Source organism: Sceloporus occidentalis, unplaced genomic scaffold (genome assembly GCF_023333645.1).
Source record: "Sceloporus occidentalis isolate IW3139 unplaced genomic scaffold, rSceOcc1.0.p SCAF_4, whole genome shotgun sequence".
Lineage (NCBI taxonomy): Eukaryota > Metazoa > Chordata > Lepidosauria > Squamata > Phrynosomatidae > Sceloporus > Sceloporus occidentalis.
The window spans coordinates 168,277,402-168,301,221 of NW_028316984.1; the positions used below are offsets into that span (position 1 = coordinate 168,277,402).

General features: G+C 39.7%; 1 protein-coding gene across 23 annotated transcripts in view; it reads left to right on the plus strand.

The window, feature by feature from the left end:
* NRXN3 (neurexin 3) overlaps positions 1-23,820 on the plus strand; it is a 1,638,958-nt gene that overhangs the window by 1,433,787 nt on the left and 181,351 nt on the right. For 13 of the 23 annotated variants that reach the window (XR_016281009.1, XR_016281010.1, XM_089522303.1 and 10 more), the window contains 3 exons: positions 12,731-12,817; positions 21,134-21,190; positions 23,355-23,662. Coding sequence is in view for 21 of the 23 variants with exons in the window: in XM_089522303.1 (XP_089378429.1) it covers positions 12,731-12,817; positions 21,134-21,190; positions 23,355-23,662 (452 nt within the window). In the remaining 2 variants the exon portion in view is untranslated. The remainder of the gene's footprint in view (positions 1-12,730; positions 12,818-21,133; positions 21,191-23,354; positions 23,663-23,820) is intronic. The other 10 variants (XM_089522309.1, XM_089522310.1, XM_089522324.1 and 7 more) reach the window with 2 other exon arrangements.

The following is a 23,820-nucleotide window of genomic DNA, read 5'->3' on the forward strand; positions in this document are numbered from 1 at the left end:
CATTTGATAGGATACAGGAAGTTAAAAGTAGGGTGATATTTATAGTAATATAGGTTTCTAGAGGCTAGAAGAAACTTAGGGACAAGTTCACTTGGGTGATATAGGACTAACTTTAGTTGACTTTCTTTTTTCACTTCACTGCAGTCTTGCCTGCTAATTCTGTCTCCTTTTCCTGGTGTCTTTTGCTGCCCATGTTCTCCTTTGTTCCAAAGCCTATGGGTTGAGGTAGCCTTGGTGTGAAGTTCAGCTCTTGACAATGAAAGCACCACAATGAGAAGAATAAAAGAATGAGATGAGACGTAAAGAAAATGACAGGATCAGAAGCAAAGAGGAGGTCAAGGTCATTGTGGACTAGAGGAAATGAGAGGACAGAAAAGAAAGGCAGAATCAGAATAGTAGGTTCTGTAACTTTTTCAAACTAGGAATGTAGAGAGAAAAGGACAAATAGTTGGGAACTGAAGCAAGCTTGAATAATGAAAATACTTTGCTCTTCTGTTCAAGTTCCTTAATGATGCTTTTTCTGGGAAAAACTGAAGCACAACTAGGTTACCTTGATGGGGTTGTGGAAAAGTTGGTATAGAATCTAGATGGCCTAACAAATTCTTGCTTTATCAGGGAGACCTGAGAACACATAACAGCGTCTCAAAATACTTTCCAAAATTATTTATGGAATTCAAATTCAAATCCAGTGAATCATATGTTCATGTTACCATACTGTGAGGGGGGATGGATCTGTTACTGTGTGGGTGGTCTGCTCACTCTCAGCTCTTCTTGCAGCTTCTTTGTATGCTGTATTTATGTTGAAAGTAGGACCAGCATCCGGGTGGCTCATGTGCAGCCTGGAGGAGCTGAAGGAGGAGCAATCATAAAACTGAGGGTGAATTTCCTCTTGTATTGGCAATGGATCCACCAGACCCCTATGTACTATATAACAAGGATAGCTGTGAAGTGTCTCAGGCCTTTTCTTTTCCTATAAGTGTTGCCCTGAAGTCCGGAAGAAACACCATGCAGGAGCCTTCTTTGAAATAAGCTCATACTTCTCCTACAACATTGTCATCTTTTATGGGTCATCAGCAATATTACTCAGACCTAAGATAAATGTTGATGATATTTGAGTTTTGTTGCATGCATTTAATTTTTTTGCCCTAAGTACAGTATCTTACATTTCTCTACCTTGAAATTCATTTTGTTAGCTTTGGCCCAGCTTTCTAATCTATTAAAGTCATTTTCAGTTTTCATCCTATCCTCTGGGGTATTAGCTGTTGCTCCTAATTTGGTGTTGTCTGCAGATTTGATAAGCATGCCCCCTATTCTTTCATCCAAGCTTCCAGAGGGTTCTTTTCAGGGTGGGCACAGGACACCATTGGCACCCTTGCATGCACTGATGATGTCCACATGGCGCAGCACCTTTTGGATGCTGCACTGTGCATACATCATTATGGCGGCCCCTGTGTGGACAGGGGTGAGCCATGATGGCACCCGTGGCACACAGAAGGCCTCAGGAGTGTTCCCCAGCCTGTATCAAGCCTTAGTTAATGACTAGCACCATGTACCCTACAAGTACAACTATTATCCTGAAAATAACATACAGAGGCTGAACTGAATGCTATGAAAGCATATGTAACTTTTCTGGTCATTGAAGATGGAGAGATTCAGCACCTCCATCTACTGCAACTCCCTCCCCTTAAGTTTACTGGTCTGGGGGGGAAGCTATTTCAGGCACTAACTCTCTGCAGGAGCTTGCAGGCTGAAAGTTTTTAAAATGGACTATTAACCAGAGTGACTGTAAGAAAAATTGAGATAGAAGGACATTTTGCAACAGAAATAATTATTATTTTTAAAGAAAAAACAATAAAAGATAGCAGCAGAAAACAACAGACCAATCTAGGCTCAATGAAACCTGTTTCTCAAAGTAAAAAAAAGGGGTGGTGGTGACAAACTGTACTACCTTCCTTGTTAATTAGGTACAGATGATCCTCCTCAAAAAACAACAGTCTTATTACCATCTTTGAAGACATGAAAATGTACCAGTTGAGTCTCCCTTATCAAAAATGCTTGGGACCAGAAGTGTTTTGGATTTTGGACCTTTTCGGATTTTGGAATATTTGCATATGCCTGATGAGATAGTGTGGAGATCAGACCAAGTCTAAATATGAAATTGATTTATGTTACATGTATACCTTTATACACACAGCCCAAATGTAATTTTATAATATTTTAAATAATTTTGTGCACGAAGCAAAGCTTGTGTACACTGGCATTACCATTACAAAGCAAATGTGTGACTACCTCAGCCACCCATGTGGACAGTTTTGGATTATTGAGTATTTGGGATTTTGCAATTCCAGATAAAGGATATCAACTCATTTTAGGCTATATTACTATTACACCTGGGAGCAAATGCTTTCTTTCATCCACTGCAATTTATTGGGACCTTTGAGCCATTCTCTACTTGCTTTTAACAGCACCACATCATCATTACTAGCATCTGGACCAAGATGCAACATTAGCCACTGTCCAAATTGCTCTTTTATTTCTTTGATTTGAGAACTCAGTTTGGTTGACAATTGGACCAAATGGAATAAAATTTGTTTAAACAGAAGTCTTTGCATTTTAAAAAAGAAACAAAGAAAGGGGAAAATTGATAGTTTAATAGGAGGCGAATTCTAAGTGAAATGTTTAGTGAGATAAATAAAATAATGGAACAGGTAAAAAGCATAAAGCACTTTGTGCACTGAGATAGAAGCCATGATAAAATGTAAGATAATCATAGCAATCATAGCAATAAGAATTATAGTTTCATGTTGTTTACCAAGTAATGAGCATATTGTTTTTCTTGTTCACAGCATGTGCTAAAAAAAATCAAGTTTGTGTGAAGCCAATAAAAATTTGGCACTAAGAAAGATTAATTCTTCAACCAACCACTATAGATTATCCAAAGTAAGCACATTTATAAATAGATTATATATTATCCAAAGTAAGCACATTCATATACATTTCACAGTTGATCATAATTCTACTTCTGTTAGTTATAATGGTGGGATGTGGAGCTATTCTGGGTACTTAAGGACACTGGAAGACTTACTCTACATTTTCAGAAAAGAACACTAGTCAAACTTGTTTCATCACAGAATTTCCCTCTACATGGAAGTATTCAAAACATAATGTTCTTTAAAAGTTTGTGTGGACACTTAAGGCAGTAACATTTCTGCATGAGACCAAAGCACTTGTGGTCCTTCCTTTGCCTAGCTTGGCAAAGAAATATCTGTGGGCAAAAGATCGATGCTTAATACCTATACTGCCTTCCATCCACCCTGCTAACCCCAAAGAACCGAGGGTCAATCCAACTGTACCACAGACCCTGTCTCTGCTCCTGTGCAGTGCCAGGTCAATGAAGAACAAGATCCACATTATCCATGACCTCTTGGAAGATAAGAACTGTGATCTGGCTTGCATTACAGAGACCTGGCTGGGGACCGAGAGTAATGCAGTGTGGGCACAGGCGTTCCCAGCTGGGTACACAGTTAAGGAGCAAACCAGGACTCATAGGCGGGGGGGAGGTGTTGCCATAGTCCATAAAAACACGCTTACCTTAACCAGGAACCCCATCCAGAAAATGGACTTCATTGAGTGTATTTACCTGACCCTGAAGGCTAAGGACAGTCTGGGGATGTTGTTGGTCTATCGTCCACCCCGTGGGCTAACAGACTCCCTAGCCGAGCTGACACAGCTTGTCTCGGAACTGGTGTTGGAGTCTCCCAGACTTCTTGTTTTGGGGGACCTCAACATTCCTTTCAAGGCTGGCTCACAAAATCTAACAGGTGCAGCTCAGGGGTTCATGGCTTCCATGATGGCCATGGGCCTGTCCCAGTTAGGCTTGGGTCCAACGCATTGCGCAGGTAATACGCTCAATGTGGTCTTTAGTACAGATTGGGATAATCCGTGGGCAGAGGCATGTAGTACCTCTGCTCTATCATGGACGGACCATTTCCTGGTTGATGTCCGACTTAAGGCAACTACCCTAATCCCCCCCGGGGGTGGCGGACTTATTAGGATGGTCCACCCTCGAAGGCTGATGGAACCCAAAAGGTTCCAAGAAGCCTCAGAGGGGTTTATGGTTGGATCTGACAGCGATTCTGTTGATGCCCTGACCAACATCTGGAATAACGACCTCTCCAGGGCTATACACAGTATAACTCCTAAGTGTCCTTTCCGGCCCGCTTCCAATAAGAAACCCTGGTATATGGAAGATCTCTGGGAAATGAAGCGGGCCGCGCAATGACTAGAGCGCAGCTGGCAGAGACACCAGCGCTTATCCGACAAGACACTCCATCAGGCTCTTTTGAAGTCCTATGGAGTGGCAATAGGTGCAGCAAAGAATTCTTTCTATGTTGCGCGTATTGCGTCTGCAGAGTCCCGTCCAGCAGAGCTGTTCAGGGTGGTCAGGGAGCTGACTCAGCTTCCCCTCACCCTGAACCCTATTTTAGAACCAATTATAGCCTGCTGTGATGATTTTAACAACTTTTTTGTAGATAAAATCTCTTGGATAAAGGCTGATCTCGACGCTGGCATTTCAACAGAAAGAATAGAAGAGGTATCCAGAGCTTCTGTGGACTCCATTAAACTGGATCACTCTGAGTTTGTTGATACCGATGAAGTGGACAAGCTTCTTGGAAGTGTTAGGAAGACGACGTGCTCTCTCGATCCCTGTCCTTGGCTGACCGCCCAGGGGGGTGATGCTGTGACATCATTATTACAACGTATAATCAATGCATCATTCAGGGAGGGAAAATTTCCATCTAGTTTAAAATTAGCAACAGTTAAACCATTGTTTAAGAAACCCTTCCTAGACCCCCTGGTAAGGAATAACTACAGACCGGTCTCATTGTTGCCATTTCTAGGTAAGGTGATCGAGAGAGCGGTCGCCATCCAACTCCAAACAGTCTTGGATGAAACTGATTATCTGGACCCATTTCAAACTGGCTTCAGAGCAGGATACGGAGTTGAGACTGCCATGGTCACCTTAGTCAATGATCTCCGTCTGGGTATCAACAGGGGAAGTGTGACCTTGTTGGTGCTCTTGGACATCTCAGCGGCTTTCGGTGCCATTGACCATGGTATCCTTCTGGAACGCCTGAGGGAGCTGGGCATCGGAGGCACTGCGCTCCAGTGGTTCCAATCCTACCTCTCGGGCAGATCCCAGATGGTGCAATTGGGGGACACTTGCTCCTCTAAGAGGGAACTCACATCTGGTGTCCCTCAGGGAGCTATTTTGTCCCCCACTTTGTTTAACATTTACATGAAACCACTGGGAGAGATCATCCGGAGACACGGGGCGCGGTGTTATCAGTAAGCTGATGACACCCAAATATGCTTCTCTGTGCCCCCGGCTGATTCAGTGACTAAGGATGTCATCTCTCCTCTGAATGCCTGCCTGGAGTTGGTAATGGGCTGGATGAGGGGAAACAAACTCCGTCTGAATCCAGAGAAAACGGAAGTACTGTTGATAGTTTTCCCAAGCCCGGGGAAGGAAGCTTATCCACCTGTCCTGGACGGGGTCACACTTCCCCTGAAGGACGAAGTTCGCAGTTTAGGAGTACTTCTGGACTCGTCTCTGCAGTTGATATCTCAAGTAGATGCGACAGTCAGAAGTGCTTGCTATCAACTTCGGTTGATACGCCAACTGCGACCCTACCTGGGCCAAAGGGACCTTGAAACTGTGGTACATGCTTTGGTAACCTCTCGCTTAGATTTCTGTAATGCGCTCTACATGGGCCAACCCTTGTACCAAACTCGGAAGCTTCAGTTAGTACAAAATATGGCAGCCAGATTGGTCACTGGTGTTTCCAGGTTTGACCACATAACACCTATTCTGAAAGATCTGCACTGGCTGCCTATTCGCTTCCGAGCACAATACAAGGTGTTGGTTATTACCTATAAAGCCCTACATGGCTTGGGCCCGAGTTACTTGAGGGACCGCATCCCCATATAATCCGCCCCGCACACTCAGAACAACCGGGAAGAACTTGCTAGAAATTCCATCATCTAAATATGCTACTACATCCCAGAGGGCCTTCTCAGTAGCAGCCCCAAAAATCTGGAACAGTCTTCCCGAGGAACTTCACCTGATCACCCCCCTAGAAACATTCAAAAAGAGGCTAAAAACTTTCCTCTTCTGTCAAGCCTTCCCCTCTGGAAAATGAACTAGTGTACTTTGATCCCATCAACTTCCTGGCTCACCCTTTTGAATGATTGTTTTAGACTTGTATATTGTATTGTGTTATTCGTTTTATCTATTTTATGATGTTTGTAACTGGTTTTAAATTTTGTGTACACCGCTTTGATCTTTTGGAAAAGCAGTATAAAATAAAATTTATTATTATTATTATTATTATTATTATTACTAGGTCAATAGCTATTCCTTAGCATGTGTGAAACAAACTGATCTTATCTTCATGACCTTAAACTAACCTTTGCTCCTTGTGCCATACAAGATGATGCACATAATTTAGGTACCAAACAGACCAGCAGGAAGTGCCAGCTTGGGGGTGGCGTAGGGGCATTAAATGTTGCACGCCCCAATGACACACCTTAGCTAGTGTCACACCTCCCACCTGATCAGGTGGCAGGCAGTGTTGCGGTGCTCCGGCGGCATGACTGCACACTGCAGGATCACTGAAAAGCTGCGGTGGCAGCTGAAAGGGAATTGTTTTTTTCTGCCTCTTTTTGAGCCGACAAATAGGTGGATTGGGGCTGCAGCATGCAGTTGCCACAGCCCTGATATGTCACTCAAACCACCCCTTTAGGACTTTCTGTTTTGGCCCTTATTCAGTCTATTCTCTGCACTTTCATACTTGTTTTGCTTGCCTTTTTGTTTCCTTTTGCAACAGGGTGCATAAAATCTTAAGCCTTGACTGGTTGGGGGAACTCTTGGTGTAATCTATTTACTCTTGTAACAAGTGCAACATCAGAAAGTTTGTTTGAGTTTGTGTCTCTTCCTCCTAGTTCCAGAAAAGTGATTGTTGTCAAAACAAGTAGGATGTGGCATGAAATACAGTGGACCCTTGTTATCCTCTTGGGTTTGATTCCAGGAACCCCCAAGAATAACAAAATCTGTGGATGAGCAAGTCCCATTAAATGCAATGGCATAGCGAAATGGTGTCCTTTATATAAAATGGGGAAATCAAGGCTTGATACTTGAAATTTCTACTTTTTTTGAATATTTTCATGCCATGGATGCTTGAATCCGTGTAAAATAAAACAGTGGATAAGGAGGGCCAATTGTACATTGATGTATTTTATGTTCTTGGTGGAAGAGGAACTCTTATGTTCCACAGGTGCTTTCTTTTTACAGCGCATTGGTCTTGTGAGTAGATTATTCATGCAAGCAGTTGAATATTTATATTGGGCCAAAAGGAAAGTACGTAAAAGGTGTCAGGGTCATACCAATTATTTTATAACAAAAGGCACAGACACATTATTATGTTGGCTTTGCACATGGGGGTGGGGGGGAGAAGTGAGATCATTATATTTACTATTTGTGCTTTTAATATAATAAAGGCACCAGATCCCAATTGATCTTGGAAATGAACCAGAGTCAGCTCTCATTAGTACTTGGATGGGAGACCACCAGTGAATACCAGTTTGCTGTAGCAAAGGAAAGCATGGCCAAAACTACCTATTCTTTGCCTAATAAAACCTTCTGAAATTCATGGAGTTACCCTAAGTCTACAGGTGAATTGAAGGCACACATAAGTACACAATGTAAGGTTTACAGAGAAAATCATTGTGCCTTTCTCATGAGGTGCCTTCATACATGATGACTTTGCACAAGTTGGATGAATAATGGCCTCCTTCATATATAACAACAGAAACAAAAAAAGTTCATGGGTATCACCTGTATGTGTGTTTCTGAGGCTTCTTCATTTCAATTAAAGTATTTTTCAAGTATAATAATACAATCAGTTGGGGATTTCTGCCTTTGCCATAACTATACTCTAGTTTTGAAATCCACCGTGCAATTGAATACCAGCCAGAATTCTTGTGAATTCATCTTGATGGATCCGTTCTTTCAGATTCAGACCCAATAGAAGATGCTAGGATTTAGGAATACTCAGTTCTTAAACAAGATGGCATGGTTATAACTCACAGTGAAACCAATGGTTCTGATGGCCTCATAAAAATATGAGATACATACAATTAAGTATGAGATACATCTGCATTGAGATACAGCTGTACACCTGTTTGATTTTGAGGGGTAGTTATAATAATCAAATGTGTGCGTGCAAGTATTTTATCAGCCACAAGTAGCAAAACTACCTTAAAGTTTTTTTAAAAATAATAATAATAATAATTTACAATGTATTTTTTGCAGTCTTCCTACTTACATGTGAAGATCCCAGATGAAATTTATCATATTTACCATTATCATATAATTATTTATGTCTCTTCTGTCCTCCAAGAATCAGATTTTGACTCAGATAATGTAAAATGATTTTCATTGAAGAAGTGATGGTTCCTTAAAGGTGTGCTTCAGAGATCATCATATTGTCTTAGGGCACATAAAGTGTGACTGCTATATTTCTCTTTCTTGTGATCAGGCTAAATATCCAGAATCTTTCTCAAGTATGTAGGATTGAATGGATTTTTTAATGATGTTACTGCATTCTGACGAAGTCTTCATGATGATAACGAGAATTTTTCCTTTAACTCACTCATGTCCATAACATGTGGAGATGGACACGTTCTCATGCACATGTTCTCAAAGTCAATTGAATAATGGTGAAAATAAATGGGGAAAAATAACTTTAAAAAGGAACATGAAAAGATGCTAATGTTGTAACTTAAACTATTTTGAATTTTCAAATGTCCTTTAGGTTTTTTTCCTAGTTTTTAAAGGTATGGTATTTTGATGTATATTTTAACATCAAAAGATGCTTTCTGCAAAAGTCAAAATAACAATAACCATAACATAAACTTAAATTTAAATTTAAAATCAAAATTGTTAAAGTTGTGGTAGAGACTAGTAACACATTTCCTGGTATAGATAGAAGTCTAGGGCTTGCTTGAAATAGAATGTTTAGGATGTCTTGTAGTGCTCAGGATCTCATGCATGAATGTGCATGAATATTGTAAATGTTTCATTGGAAGACAAAAATAATTTACTTTAAATGGACTTGTACAAAACATTTGTAGGAGTTATCTACTAGTTTCCCTTTCATTCAGGACTTATTTTACTTAACCTCAAGTAGTCTGTTCCTTTAAAAAATGGCTTTCAAAAATGTGGTTGAGAGTCATAAGCACTGCTGCTATTTGGTACTTGTCATGTCATTTTGCAATACCCAATCTATAAATTAGAGCTGATACCTCTAAAGCAATAGCACCTTCGGATCAAGATTACTGGCTATTAAACCAAACTAACCAAGGCTCTTATTGCTGAGTTATCCAGCAAGATGTTACAGGAATGAACAAAAACAAAGGTTCTTTTGTTTTGACTTTTAACTCATGTACCCTACCTCTGATGCAGAGGGCAGAACTTGACCACATGCAAACTGAATGAGAATGAACTGAACTGAGACCATAGCTATTCTGTTGGGCTAAAGAGATTTTTCAGAGGACTAAGTAAATGCACCAGGTATTTTTCTGGGTTCCACCCTTTCTATTATGATGCCTCCTTTCCCATTCCTGTCCCTTGATCTCTTTACTTATCTTGATCTCTTTACTCTTCTTAGGGAAGAGGATGCTGGAAGAGAGCAATTCTTCTGACTTTTCACTTTTTCCTTCCTTTCTTCATTTTTTTATTTGTTGGGAAGGCTCTTACATTGAAACTCCCTTGAACTGATTCAGATAGCTGGTCTGTCTAGCCCAATGGTAACCAAGCATATAGTAACCTGCAAGGTTTCAAATGTGAGTCTTTCCTAGCACTGCCTTCCTATATTTGTAACCAAGAGTACCAAGGATTTATTTAAAGAAAATGTATATCTACCATACATTGTTCCACTGGCATTGAACTGTGACTCCTGTACATTCTGTAGCAGTGGAGCATCATGCTCCTACTAGGGGATTTCTCTGGATATTATTCATCACACATTGGATCCAAATAACCCAGGGTTGTTGAATAAAGGATTAAGGGAATCACATATCAGCATATTCCTTTCAGCCTTGTTCTGTTTAAATCTTGCCAAGAAAATGCTATGACAGGATCTCCATAAGTTAACATGAAGGCACATGACAACAAGACAACAGATATCTGGCTAGCATCTTCAGAAAAACCCACAAAAAAGCCCAAAAAGCCCACAAAAACCTGTGGATGCCAGCCAGGTAAGCCTTCAACTTCACAGTCAGTGAAGTAATTCCAAAGTATAGCGATTTGAGAATTTCATTCTTGATCTCTTTTTATGATAATTCAAATTATTCTGGATTTGTGAAATATATCCTTTCAGGTATCTGTATTCCATAGAGGCAACTCCCTATATCACTAATGCAACTGGAAGCAAGATAGACAGACCCTGTTTCCACAATTTTACATTGCCTTTTGAGTCATAATAGCAGATGCTTTGTGGCAATGTCAAGTTGACACTGGGCCTCAGGCGCGAGAGCAGCAGAGGTAGTATGGAGATGTCTGTCCACTGTGCATAATTAACTGGCTCTTCAAAGGGATTGATCTCTTTTGTAACACTCATCCATATAATGGCAGATAGTTATGAAAAGCTTTTGTTCTCTCTAATGTAGACTGTATCCGATCAGGGCAAACTTTCACTGGACTGGGTCTGTCATCTTCTCACAGCCAGCAGGCCTTTTCACAGTTAATTATTTGTGACCTCTGCCCTTTGATCCAGCCTGACTACAGAGCTTTCACATTTCAAATGTCCCAGCAGGGAGATTTTAACCTGATATTCCAGTCTGTAGTCCTCCTTTATGTCTGAATTTCAAGAAACAGATCTGACATCCAAATGTAAACTGACTGCCAGTATTGCTTATGTTCAAATTGAAGTATGAATGACCATCAGATAAATGCCAGTCTATCTGTTGGAAGACACATCCATTCTCTGAGAAGGCATTCAGTGGGTGTGGAGACCAGAACTGAAGTATGAGCTCAACCTGGAAGATGAGATCCCAAATGTATCCCCTTACATCCCAAGATATCAGATCCTCCTTTAATCTTTATATAAGTGATACAGGCATCTTGCTATAAGGATGAATTTTAAAAACCCTGTAATGTTTAAAATGGAGGAAGGGAAACGGCTTGGCATATCATTGGCTAAAGTGCATTCTCCTTGGATGTGTTTCTCAGAGAAATTACCTACATTCCTTTTTCCTTTGGAACTGTATTTCTGCATTCATTGTACTGTAGTACTTGTCTTTTCAGTGCTTTTAACTCTAAAAATATCTATGAACAGATCAAAAAAACCCATGAATGAAAGGAGTCAGCAGCTGACTATTCTGCCTATCCAGTCCCCATCAGTCCACAGTGTCAACCTACCCAGTGTTCTCCCAAGGGAGCATGAGAGTACAGAACTGTTTGGCTGTGGGCTTCTCATAGTGATTTAGTTCAACACTGTATGCCCAAGATACTGGGCTTGGCAGTTCTTTGATCTGATCCAGCATGGTGCTTCTTAAATTCTTATTCTGAGTGTGGTTGGTTGTGACTCTAAAAGCGACTACATACCCCGTATTTCCATAGGGAAAAACATTCACATTAGAGACCTGAGCCCTTTGTCACACCTGAGAAAGTGTGACAAAGACCTGGTCTAGACAAGGAAAAGAATGTGGGTATGAGGTGGAAGAGCCTTGAGAAAGAGCACTTCAGACAAGAAGCAGGGATGACATTTTTGAATGGTTTCCCACATTTAGTATACTGCTTCCATTGCAGCAAGTAGAGATTCCAGCCTTTCTCCTTGACATTTTAGGCTGTTTCATTTTAATTGCTGGGGGTGTTTGTTGTCTTTACACATGCAGCATTCAAACATGGCATCCTTCACCTCTGACCTGAAGTGGAAAAGCCAACTCTGTCTTTAATCCAAAACTCAGAGAGTAGTTAAGGAGAAATTACAGAAGTGTACTTGGAACAATTTTAGGCTTAAACCTAGTTCTGGTGGTCCCACCATAAAGAAGAAGCTATTCTACTATAGACAATCTCATCTGGGTTTGGTTCTTCATGTTGGTGGAGCACAACAGAATGCTGCGAGCTAGATGGATTTTAATACATTGAGTCTAAGGTCATCATTGCCTTTTCTGAAGCAAACTGTGGTGTCTCACACATATCCCACTCCCACTATCTATATTTTCTCCGGAAATCTTCATGCGTGGAGCATCAAGGTACAAAAGGATATCCATAGCCTATCCATCTGAATGTATTGTCAAGATTCTTGATTGAAGAAAGCTGTCTGAAGTGCACAGAGGAATAGCGAAAGTGGGTCCTTTGTTATCTGCATCAGTTCATGTGTTTGTCTAAAGGCAGTGCCTTATGCCCCAAAGTTGGCCACCAGTAGAAAATATTCTAGGAAAGCAGATGGCTTTCTTTTAAGGTTTTAATCTCCTGATCTTCTAGAATTCCAGGAAATGAAGGCTAACTATTCTCTACCACACTAAAGAAGATTAAATATATACCTTCATGTTTATGTATATTTAAATACCTTCATAAATAAAAGCAAAGAAACAAACCTAGGATGTTTTTAACTATTTCATTGACTTTTCAGATTGTTTTTAAGCTGTTTTTTAAACTTTAAAGGCAACACTGATACTGCGTTCCAATTGGTAAAACAGAAAATCCCCTTCAAATATAACCGGCCCGTAGAGGAATGGCTGCAGGAAAAAGGTAACACTTGTTAAAGCTTTCATTTTAAATCCATTTTGATTCTAAACCCTCATTTTTAAAGCCTGCAAATAAATGTTTCTTAAATTAGAATCGCCTGCTGCATAAATGACTCTTTTAATTTTCATTATAATTTGTGTCAACTTCCACCTGCCATATGTTGATAAATCATGCTATAATACATTGCTATTAAAACAAAGTTAAAGGGACAGAATTCTAAGCTTACTATCGCAAAGCAAGCAAGGAAGAAGCAAAAATTAAAGAACCACTTTAAACAAACAAACAAGCAAGCAAAAATATGTATTATGGCAATTTAACCACTGCATGAACTTTAAAAAAAAACAAAATTAAACTACATTTCTATCAAATTACATTTAGCATCAAACGTGTCTTTAAAAAACATCTTTGGAATCTTATTTCTTCACTCAATTAGTTTCAGTTCTCCACTAGCCACTCCCTTTCTTACAGTGTTACAGTTATGGTTATCCTAATCATTTTCAGATACATAATCTGTTTGGCATATTTTCTCCCCATATCTGGGAATAAACCCAAATAGATTCAGTTGGATTTGTGTAGTGGATATATATAAGACTGAACTGTTGCTAATCTATATCTGAATGCAGATGTTGAACCTGCATCAAAGAAACATGCACATACATTTCTGCAGCATCATTTTGCTCACCATCATCTCATAATATGAGTCCATTATATTTTTCAGCCACAACGATTTTGGTAGGGTGATATGTCACCCTCAGGAGGCAATTCAGATAAGCACACAGATGTTCCAATGGTTTTGTGAGACTTCTGCATATGCTTAAGTGTTTTCCAATGGGAAAACATTCTGCCTTCTAGTGATTTGTTAAAATTAATGGAGAATTGAACCTCCAGGATAAGGGCAGTCATAAGTCCCATTGATGTCAGTTGGGTCTTATCACAAGGAGGTTTCATAGATTCCATTCTACAGCATCTGTAAAGCCTTACTACAATATTCAAATGTACAACAGAATTCAGGTTTCTTTTCTGCACAGAGCTCTTCCTGATGCAGTACAGCTTGCTCCTAAAGGTCAACTGAGTTTGTGGAACTGTTCTCAGCATGGAATACAGGCCATACATAGAAGAGAGCTTTTAAAAATATCACTATGTATACCATACACAAATGCAGTGCTTTGACCCTTTGTTGTATGCACTGACATAAATCATATGTCAGTCCTGGCAATGGTAGACTAATTGACCCATTGAATCTATTTGATTTATTTATGTGTAGACCAAACCATTCAACAATTGGTTGAATAGGTCTATTGTAGGCTGGATTAACCAACAGGATGCCAGCCATCTTCAAGGACGGTATATTTAAGTCCCACATAGATTTTCAGAAACTTTAGCTGGGCAGAGCAATCCCAACTTTTATCTTAAAGAGCTTTGATGGCAGAGCCTCTGAGATATCTAAAGCCCTTAAACTATCTGAAGTGGGGAAGAATGTTGATTCCACACTGTTTGCCACTCTTTGCAAAGTTTCCCTCCTCCATTAAACTATCACCCATTGAAATCAAGGTTTTAAAGTGGGGTCAATTAGTTCGGGCTTGGATCTGGAACATTCTCCAGACCACTCTTCCTGAACTCACCTTGATATCTGATAGTACCAATGCTGAAGAAGTAAGAGTTGGGAAAGTTTCTCATGGAGCTTAGATGGAGGGATTCTTCAAATTTTCCCCTTTGCACATTGCCCTCTCTCTTTCCCCTTGGAAGAGATCTCATTCCTCCTGTGACCCCTGTGATGCTCTCCTGGGGACGGAAAAGTTGCAGCTGAAACATGATTTAAAAAAGAACATTATTGTTTCCCATTTTGACATTCATTGAAACCGAGAACAAATTTTGATTTAATTTTTTTTTTTTGAAAAACGCATCCTTTCTGTACAAAAATATTGTAACTGTTGGCATCAAGCCTACGGTTACCACGGTTCTTGTTCTTTAAATTGTTAGTCTACACAAATGTTACCAAGGAAAGAGATAGAGTGATACTAGCCTAAATCTAATTGCCAATCCCTACTAGAATAAACCCATTGAATCTGTGAAATTTACTAAATCTTGATTTACCATACATCGTTTACTATACAATGGAGCCACGCTAGCTGGGACTAACAATTCGATTTAAATAACTGAGCAAGCATCTTGTTTACTTTCTCATTTCTGGCCTGAATCTTTTAATAGTTTTAGCTGAGAGCCTGGGAGAACTTCAAAACTGCAGTGAGGCAAAAAAATGCTTAAAAATGTTTTTACGTTAATTGATTTTTCTGCGAGCAGAAAAAAAAATCTCCTAAGGAAGCTATTAGGACAGTAGGTTTGTCCACATGCCTTATCAAGGGAAGGATGAAAACAGATAAATAAGAATGGCTCGGCTGGTTAAGTAATTATGAAGTATAAGGAGAAAGTCACACAAATGAAGAAAAAATTGGATGGGAACAGAATGAAAGCTAGTGTTGCACAGTGACTGTGATGCAGTCATTGTTCAGATCTTGTCTCACCCATAAACCTACTAGCTGGTCCTCAGAGAATCACTGTCTTTCAGCTTCTACCTCTGTTCTTCACCATGGATATAATGAGGAAGGGCACCAGTTCTAAGGAGACTCATAGTACCAGTTCTAAGGAGACTCATAGTACATCCCACACTAGGCCTAGTACATCCCACTCTTCCTTGGTATCCCTCTATCCCTTTTTGTTACCCACTCTTTCTTAAGAGGGTAACAAAACCAGGAGGCTTATTAAATTCTTGATGAGGTGCCATGCAGGGCTGATACCAATTCATTTTGCTCAAGTGCATTAATAGATGTGCAAGTCTGCCTCAAATTATTACACAAATGGCAAATATCATTACACACACACACACTCACTCACACACACACACACACACACACATTAATAAATGTTGATTTAGAATGTTACAATCTGGCTTGAAAGAATAAATCTTGTTAGATTAAACAGTGAATAAATATCTTTTGCTAATCTCAAATAAATAAAGTCCCTTTAACATGAAGGACAATGATAGCCTTGCTTTTGTTAAAACCAGTGCATGTCTGATGCTGTGATGAAGCTCATGTGCTTGAGAAACCCAACCTTGTTTTGCGCATTGTCTTCCTCTCCCTGTAGTTTTACTTTTCAGTTTGGTCTTTTATTTCATTGCTTTCCCAAGCCTGAAAAAAAGCATGTCAAAGCATTTTCTTTATGTTTCAAATGTTAGAAATTTGAAGTTGATGGTGGTGGTGATGATGATGATGATAACAATGATGATGATGATGATTTGTTAAAAGGCAATCACATGTGGGATCTAAAGAAAACAGCTGTTTCAGCAATCTCAAATGCTCCTAGGATCACAGGGGTGAGATGGGATGTCATTGGTATATGTTGTCAGCTGAGAAGATAAGCTGTTGTAAGCATTTTTATATTACAGTATTAGCCATATTATGCAGTGGGTTATAGAATGATCTTCTATAATACCATTGTATTTAAAAAATATGTTTTTTGAAGTTGTGGTTACTACACGGGAATCAGTGGGGTGGGGTGGGGTGGGGCATGCCATCCATGTGCCAGCCTGTCATTAAGTCAGCCATCTACACTTGCCAGCCCATCCAGTCATTCATTCATTTCCTAATGCATCAAGAAAGTCATATGTCAGAAGACCTCATGAAGATGATGAAGGAAAGGCTAGATAGCTATCAAAATGGAACATGATAAATTGATGGATGCCTAGATGGATGGATCAATCTTTAAAAGAGACAGCAGAGAGAGAATGTCACTATCTGCCAGACATAATGGACCTATAATGAAATAATTTACAACTGATGCAGTGGTTGGAATTTAGAGAAAGTTAAGTGTCCTTGAGCCCCAGCATTTAAGGGCTTTTGATTTCCAGAAGGGATGTTAGAGGGAATTTAGACCCTTTTCCCAAGGCAAATCAGGATTGTAGAGTGGGAAGATATATTCATAGGGGGCAAAATATATAACAGGAATTCACTGTCCAAGTGGATTACTTTTGTAATCTTTAATATCATTACCAGGCCAATTAACACATTAAAAGCTATCATATGCACACTTATTGAATATCAGATCCTATTGAATGCAGTGGCATGTACATCTGAGTAAACATGTGTAAGGCTGTATTGTGTTGATCTGCCAGCCAAATAAGTCCTGTTTTCCTATAGGGCTGATAATATTTATATTTGTAATTGCATCTTAACTGGCAAACAATAGCAATAGCAAGTATATTTCTATACCGCTTATCAGTGAACTAGCACTCCCTAAGCAGTTGGCAATATATAAGCCAATTGCCTCTAACAAGCTGGGTACTAATTTTATTGACCTACAAAAGGATGGAAGGCTTGGAACCCTCCTCTAGGATTGAATTTACAACATTGTGGCTGCAGTACTAACATTTAATCACTATGCCACCAGGGTTCCTAAACAGAAATTACTTTAACATGTATTTGGAACCAAAAGTGTTTAGGAACAACTTGGTGCATTTCATTGTGTAAGACATATTCCATGCCTGCATTGGCTCTGCTGCTCAGTATTGTTATATTTGAGAAATAGGAAGGCAGGGAGATTGATCATACACCTCCATTTTAAAGTGCCTTGGAAACTAACATTCCTTTCATACTACACAATTATAACATTATGACCCCCTTAACTGCTGTGTCACCATCCTATGGAATCTTGGGATTTGCAGTTTAGGAGGGAATATTTAGACTCCTCAGATGGAAAGCTCTACTGTCTCATCAAACTAAAAATCCCATGATTCCATAGTGTCCATGGAATCATAGCACTATGACTGTGTATTATGTAAGGGCTCTGGAAGAAGAAAATCAGCACCAGTGACTTGGAAATTCAGTCTTGGGCCACTGCATGGGTCACCTGTGTCATTACATGTGTGCCAACAAATATAGACAGACACACTTCCTTTTTTCATTCTTTCACTACAGAACAGGGAGAATCAAGATACAATAGATAGGGATACAAGTAGTGTAAGTATCTGGTTCTGCTGTTGCTGACTCTTGTTTTGTAGGTTGGCCCAGGTAAAGTAACCAAATATGAAATGTGGAGAACAGGAGAGTGCCCAGCAAAAGGCAGCCCAGTGCTGAACCCCCAATTTCTGGCAGTCCTAACCTCTAAAATAAATGTCCTGTTTAGCACCAGGAGAGAGGAACTGTAAAGCATCTTCTTGGACTTTTCCCCCCCTTCAGCCTGGAGGAACAGGATAAATGATGAAATAATTCAAAAGTGGTATATGTGTGCATGTATGTGAAAGAAGTAATAGTGTATCCAGTGAGTTTTAGGAAATAGTTTTGACTCTGCACCAGTTGTTGGTGATAGCTGCCCTGGAATCAAAGGCCATAAACTACTACTGTCTGTCAGCATCCTGTTCCAGAACTCCCTGTTTGGCAGTTTTAGATACAGAAATCTGTTTATCTGGAATAAAAGTTTCCTGTAGGTTTACAGCCAAATTCATTTTATCATTATGAACCAGATTAATGCAATCACTATTGGAGTGCCTGTTCTGATTGTACAGGGTGATGCGGGTTGTTTTTTGATCGTTATTTTATTTTTTAAAAGAATTACTCTGACATTTTGTCAGTAGGAAAATGAGATTATACAGATATTTGGGGATGGATCCTAAATCCAAATACAACAGTTAAAGAAGTAAACTTAATGGTGAAACCTAATAGAATATCTGCACGCAATACTGACCTCTTTTGTCCACTGTGTCAACCACTATAATCCAAACAATAAGGAATTCACAAGCTGTATAATTCAAATGCACATAGCCACAGTGAGGCAACCACCTCACAATAATGGAGTATGATTGGAAATAAGGAGTATCTTTAGAAAAATAAACTTTAGCTTGCAAGAAGAAATTTTGCAGAGTTAGACAAAACAAAGTCAAGAGGTCTGACATGACATATTTCAGCTATGCATGTTTTCTCTCCACATTTTTCTTTCTTTTTGCCCATTGTTTTCCACCTGGTCATTCAAGCAGAGATGCTTCACACAGGAGTATTCTCTTAAGAACAGGCCTCCCTAGCGAGATGTGATTGTCTTTTTAGCAAACACGCACTGTAACTTTAGTGTTGTATTCAAAAGTGTAGCTGTGCAGTGTGTTGCATGCCTTGTCTTCAGCTCCTGAACTAAAAGAAACCATTACTCAAGAGGAAAACTCAAGCTCCTTCATGCATTTTCCAGGAACTGGGTCATCTTCCTGGGAGGGTTATAGCTAGCATATTAGAAGGAATGATACACCTACCATGATTACACGTCTAAGGAAAGACAATATAATTTAAAAAGGCTCTTGTTCAGGAATTGGAAGTAATTTTTTTAGCCTACCTATCACAGAATCCCCAGATAGCACTGTGTCTGGCCAAGTTGACTTGGAGATTCTGGGACTTGCAGTCATAAAGCAACTTGTCCAAGTTTTGCTTTCATTCAGTTAAGATCATTCAGTTCCTCACAGTTTTACACCCTGAAGGGTTTCCTATCAACTAACTGAGAAAAACAGTAATTCTTCATGGAAAGAATGCTGATACACCTTAGCTTTCTCTCCTCCCCCGTTTTTCTAACCCAAGTGATCTATGGTGAATGCAAGTTATGTTATTGGATTGTACAAAACTTCTAGAGGCAACCTATTTCTGTGATCTAAAGTAACCATATTCCCTTTGGGACAAGAATTCTGAAGAAAACACTCCACAAGTCCCATTTTTCTTCTTAAAAATATGTCACTGCTATCACTGCTATAGAACACCAACATATATATCACTTGTCCATCTTGTAAGAATCTCCAGATTGAGACCAAGACTTCCCCTTCTCTCTCCTCAGACTTGTTAAGTGAATAAGGAGTCTGTGATTAATGTCACCTGGGAGTTGCTACTTATTGGAGTACCAAGCTAGAGTTTAACCTCAATCTAGTTTTCATCTGCTATGAACAGAAAAGTGAGGGAAAGTCTAGGGGAATTCTATATACCAGCTACCTGCCTAGTATCTGGAAGTACTAAAAAGAAATCATAATATTGGTTGATGTTATCGATTCAAATAATTGCAAGCTCTGAAATCAGCTTTTGTATTTCCAGATCTCTTTGGCTGTTTGCACATTTAGTGTTTCAACTCCAAAGGGAAGAGTGGTGTGTGCTTAAGTTAGGAGGGGAGAGAGGAAGGTGAGCATAGGCAAGGCCATCCTTCTCTCTTGTTTGGTCACCTTTCCTACTTCAAATCAAAAGGCCTGAAGAAAAATATCCTTCAATACACAAGATATAAAGCCTGGATAAACTTCCTCCAGTTTTACAGATTTGGGCTTCAGGGACTCTAGTCAGCTCTTTCCTGCTAGCTAATCCCCCCCCCCCAAAATAATCCACAAACATACACAGAAGTTTTGTTTTTGGCACCCCCTGAGAGTTTACAAGTATGTTTTCTTTGAAATGAAGTTCCTTTGTATAGAATTCCTTACATGGAATGCATGACAATTCTGAGGAAAGACCAAAGAAATAAATTTGTTCCTAACAGGGAAAGATAACCCCATTCACAGGTATAAAGCAGAACATGATATCAAAATGTCTGTCTCCAATATTACCTTCTCAGCTAATGCTATTTCATGAGTGTGAGGTGGATATAAAAAGTCACTTTTGAGAGTGGAAATGGAATGGCACTCCCAAAAGAAGTCTGCAAATGGAATTGTATGGCTAGTTTTAATGAGAGCCCATCATAGTTACCCATGTGATAACTATAGCTATCATGTCATTACTTGGAAGAAATGGCTGTGAGCAGAGCCATGTTATTATAATCATCTACTATCTAATAATGGCTGATAAGAAAGATTACAACTAGTGCAATTATTTTTATATAAAGTAATTGAGCCTTGCCCAAATGGCTCTTCACCCATATATAGATAGTGGCAATGTGCCATCACTGAAAGAACATGTAAGATATCCACATAATGAGGAAAGAGACAGCATGAGAGGAAAAATAACAGGAGAGGAGTTTTCAAAAATTGAGATTTAGTTGCTTTCTAATATCTCAACCCTCTCATTTTTTTTCAGTTGTTACTTTTACATCTGTTACACAAAATCATCTTGCTCAAGTCTTGATATTTTTGTTTATTGTAATGGCAGTGGGGAGCACTGCGGGATGTGCACTCCACGCTATCCCATACTGCAGGCATTTCACATACACATCAACTTTGCTTGGTTAGCTAGGTCCTCCTTGGGGCATAGGAACTCCTTTCAGATACATTTCTTCTCTTGTCCCCATTCTCTTCCCCATTATCCATCCTGTCACCATTAGATGATGCAACACCGCATCACCACTTGACTTCGAGACCTGCCACGACGACAAAAATTGGTGAGCTCCCCCTCCTATTCTGAACTGCTTTGACCACTGGCTATGAGGGAATGGAGAGTGGGGTTTAGGCTCTGGCTTGCAATATGGTGGCATTTGGCATTGATCAGGGTGTACTAGAGAAAGAAAGTGGTGAGTGTGCAGGGATGAAGGGAAGGGAAGGAACGGGGTGTATGAGAAGCTGTGAGAACAGTTAGTTTGAATGAAACAAAATTAATGCATTCTGCTTTGCTTTTAGAAACATAGCCGGTGCAATTCTCTGTTCAATATCTATTTGCATTTAGTGTACTCCAAGACCGCATATATAAAATAAGGCTAGGGTGAGTTCACATATTGAGGTTTATTGTGTGAAAATTGAAGCTGTCATATGATTAACTTAATAGGTGAAAAAACATCTCTGTGGTGCATATTTCCGCATCACCTCTGACAATTTTCTATTGGTAATGGGTGAGGGAGAAGACAAAAATGGTTATGTTTGCATTACTCCTTAAGCTAATGGTGTGAACTCACCCTTTATGTGGGAAAAGAATTATTTGTGGGATCCATTCCAGAATGCAGTCTTCCTGCTTTATTGAAAAAGAGTCAGGAAGCAAAATGTTGATCTCAGGGAACTCAGTTACTTGGATCATACTGTTTTCTGTAGCTCAAGGGCAAGTAAGTAAGTCATGGGTCAAACCTGCTTCCCCCCAAAATATATCAGACTTTTCACACTACATCAGGATTGGGGGAAATGCAGCCTGTTGGATACATGCAGCCTCTAAATCTGCTTTTGTGACCTGGGGCATTTTTAACACACAATTTGAAATTTCATTCTACTCACAGTGCCCCATACTCTCTAGGGGCCATGCCTCCTCTCCCCCATGACAAGGCACCTTTTTCATAATCAGAACTGACTTCTAGTCATTTCCTGTTTTGGTTAAAAGGACTCTCTTGGGAACAGACCAAGGGGGCTAAAACATGAGGAAATAGCTCCTCTAATCTCTATAGAAGATGCAGGCACATGGTCAGAGGTAAAAAAATAAAATCTCCATAACTGAAGGGAGGAAGATGGAGGTGTAAAGGACAAGACCCTCCAAGATCTTATGGCAAACATGTTCTCCTCCGGACCTTGTATAGTTGCCCAAGCATTATCCTGAAGGAAGAGGGTTGCAGACGAAATTGTGAGTGTATAACAGTGCGACTTTACTTTGGGGCTGTAGTGGGTCTCTAGCTTAGTACCCCTGATACTTTCTCAACATGGCCCTCAAGGTGATCAACTGGTTGTTGGCCAAGGACAGGTCTACACTGAGTTGGTAATTCTGTGCCTGAGAACTAAAACTTCACAATGTAGGTGGGTGATGTGAGAAGATGCACCAGGAGACTGCTGGAACAATCTTGTTTTTAATTTTGTATGTGGTGGGAATTTTTTGTGAATAGTAGAAGATTTGATCATGTGATATTCCACCTGTAGTCTGAAGCCATACATCCTAGACACTGTTTGGTTTGAGGACCACACTTGACACTGTAGGTTTATTTGTGTGCACTAACTCATTCTGGATTTTTTTTTCCACAGCAAGGATGATCCAAAAATAATATTGAATTCAAGTATTAATTATAACTAGATTTTCTCTTCTGCAGCCTTAAGTGTAGTTATTGTGGGTTTCCAGGAGTCATACATATATTCATCCTTTGGCACATATCTGTGTTTTCCATCTTTTGCCAAATCATAGGACAGGAGTGAATCTCTGCTCTGTCCATTCAAGGATCCAGGTTCTTGTTTTGCTTTGTTTTTGTTTTTTACATTCTGGAGTAACCAAAATCTAGGGAGGTTTTTATATTTGAACAGGACTAAACTCTCTTAAGTTCCCAAATTAATACAGTATTTGTAGTGAGCTGGATGTGAAATTTGGAGTGAAATCAGAGTTTGGGCAAAAGTTCTCCTGAATGTGATTGTGTTTATCAAGAAGATCTGGATCCATTGTTTTGTTGCTCAGGCTTATCATGTTTTGTAACACATCAGAACAGCTATTTATAGTACTGCATTCTTATACCACCACAATTGCCACCACCACTACCATCAGGAAACTTGCTCTGATCTTCAGTCCATTTCAAGAAGGACTCAGCATAAAAGGGATGTGAAAAAGGAGAACTATTCCTGGCAATAATGTTGTTCACCCCCTTCACTTAGGACGACAGTTAACGATCTTCAACACCCAGGCGCAAATAGCCATTGGAGGAAAAGATAGAGGGCGTCTCTTCCAAGGCCAGCTCTCCGGTCTCTATTACAATGGTCTGAAAGTGTTGAATATGGCAGCAGAGAACAACCCCAACATCAAAATCAATGGAAGTGTCCGGCTCGTTGGAGAAGTACCCTCCATCTTGGGAACAGCACCCACAACCTCCATGCCACCAGAGATGTCTACCACTGTCATGGAGACCACCACTACTATGGCCACTACCACAACTCGAAAAAACCGTTCCACACCCACCATTCAGGTAAGTCATTTGATTTGTACATACCCAAGTTTTATTTTATTTATACTTAGCCATATTTGTGTTTTTCTAATTTTATACAGCCATAAAATCCAGTACAGAAATTTGACCTTTCTTAGATTTGTTTTGTTTTTCCTTCATTATTGTGGATATAAACTAAC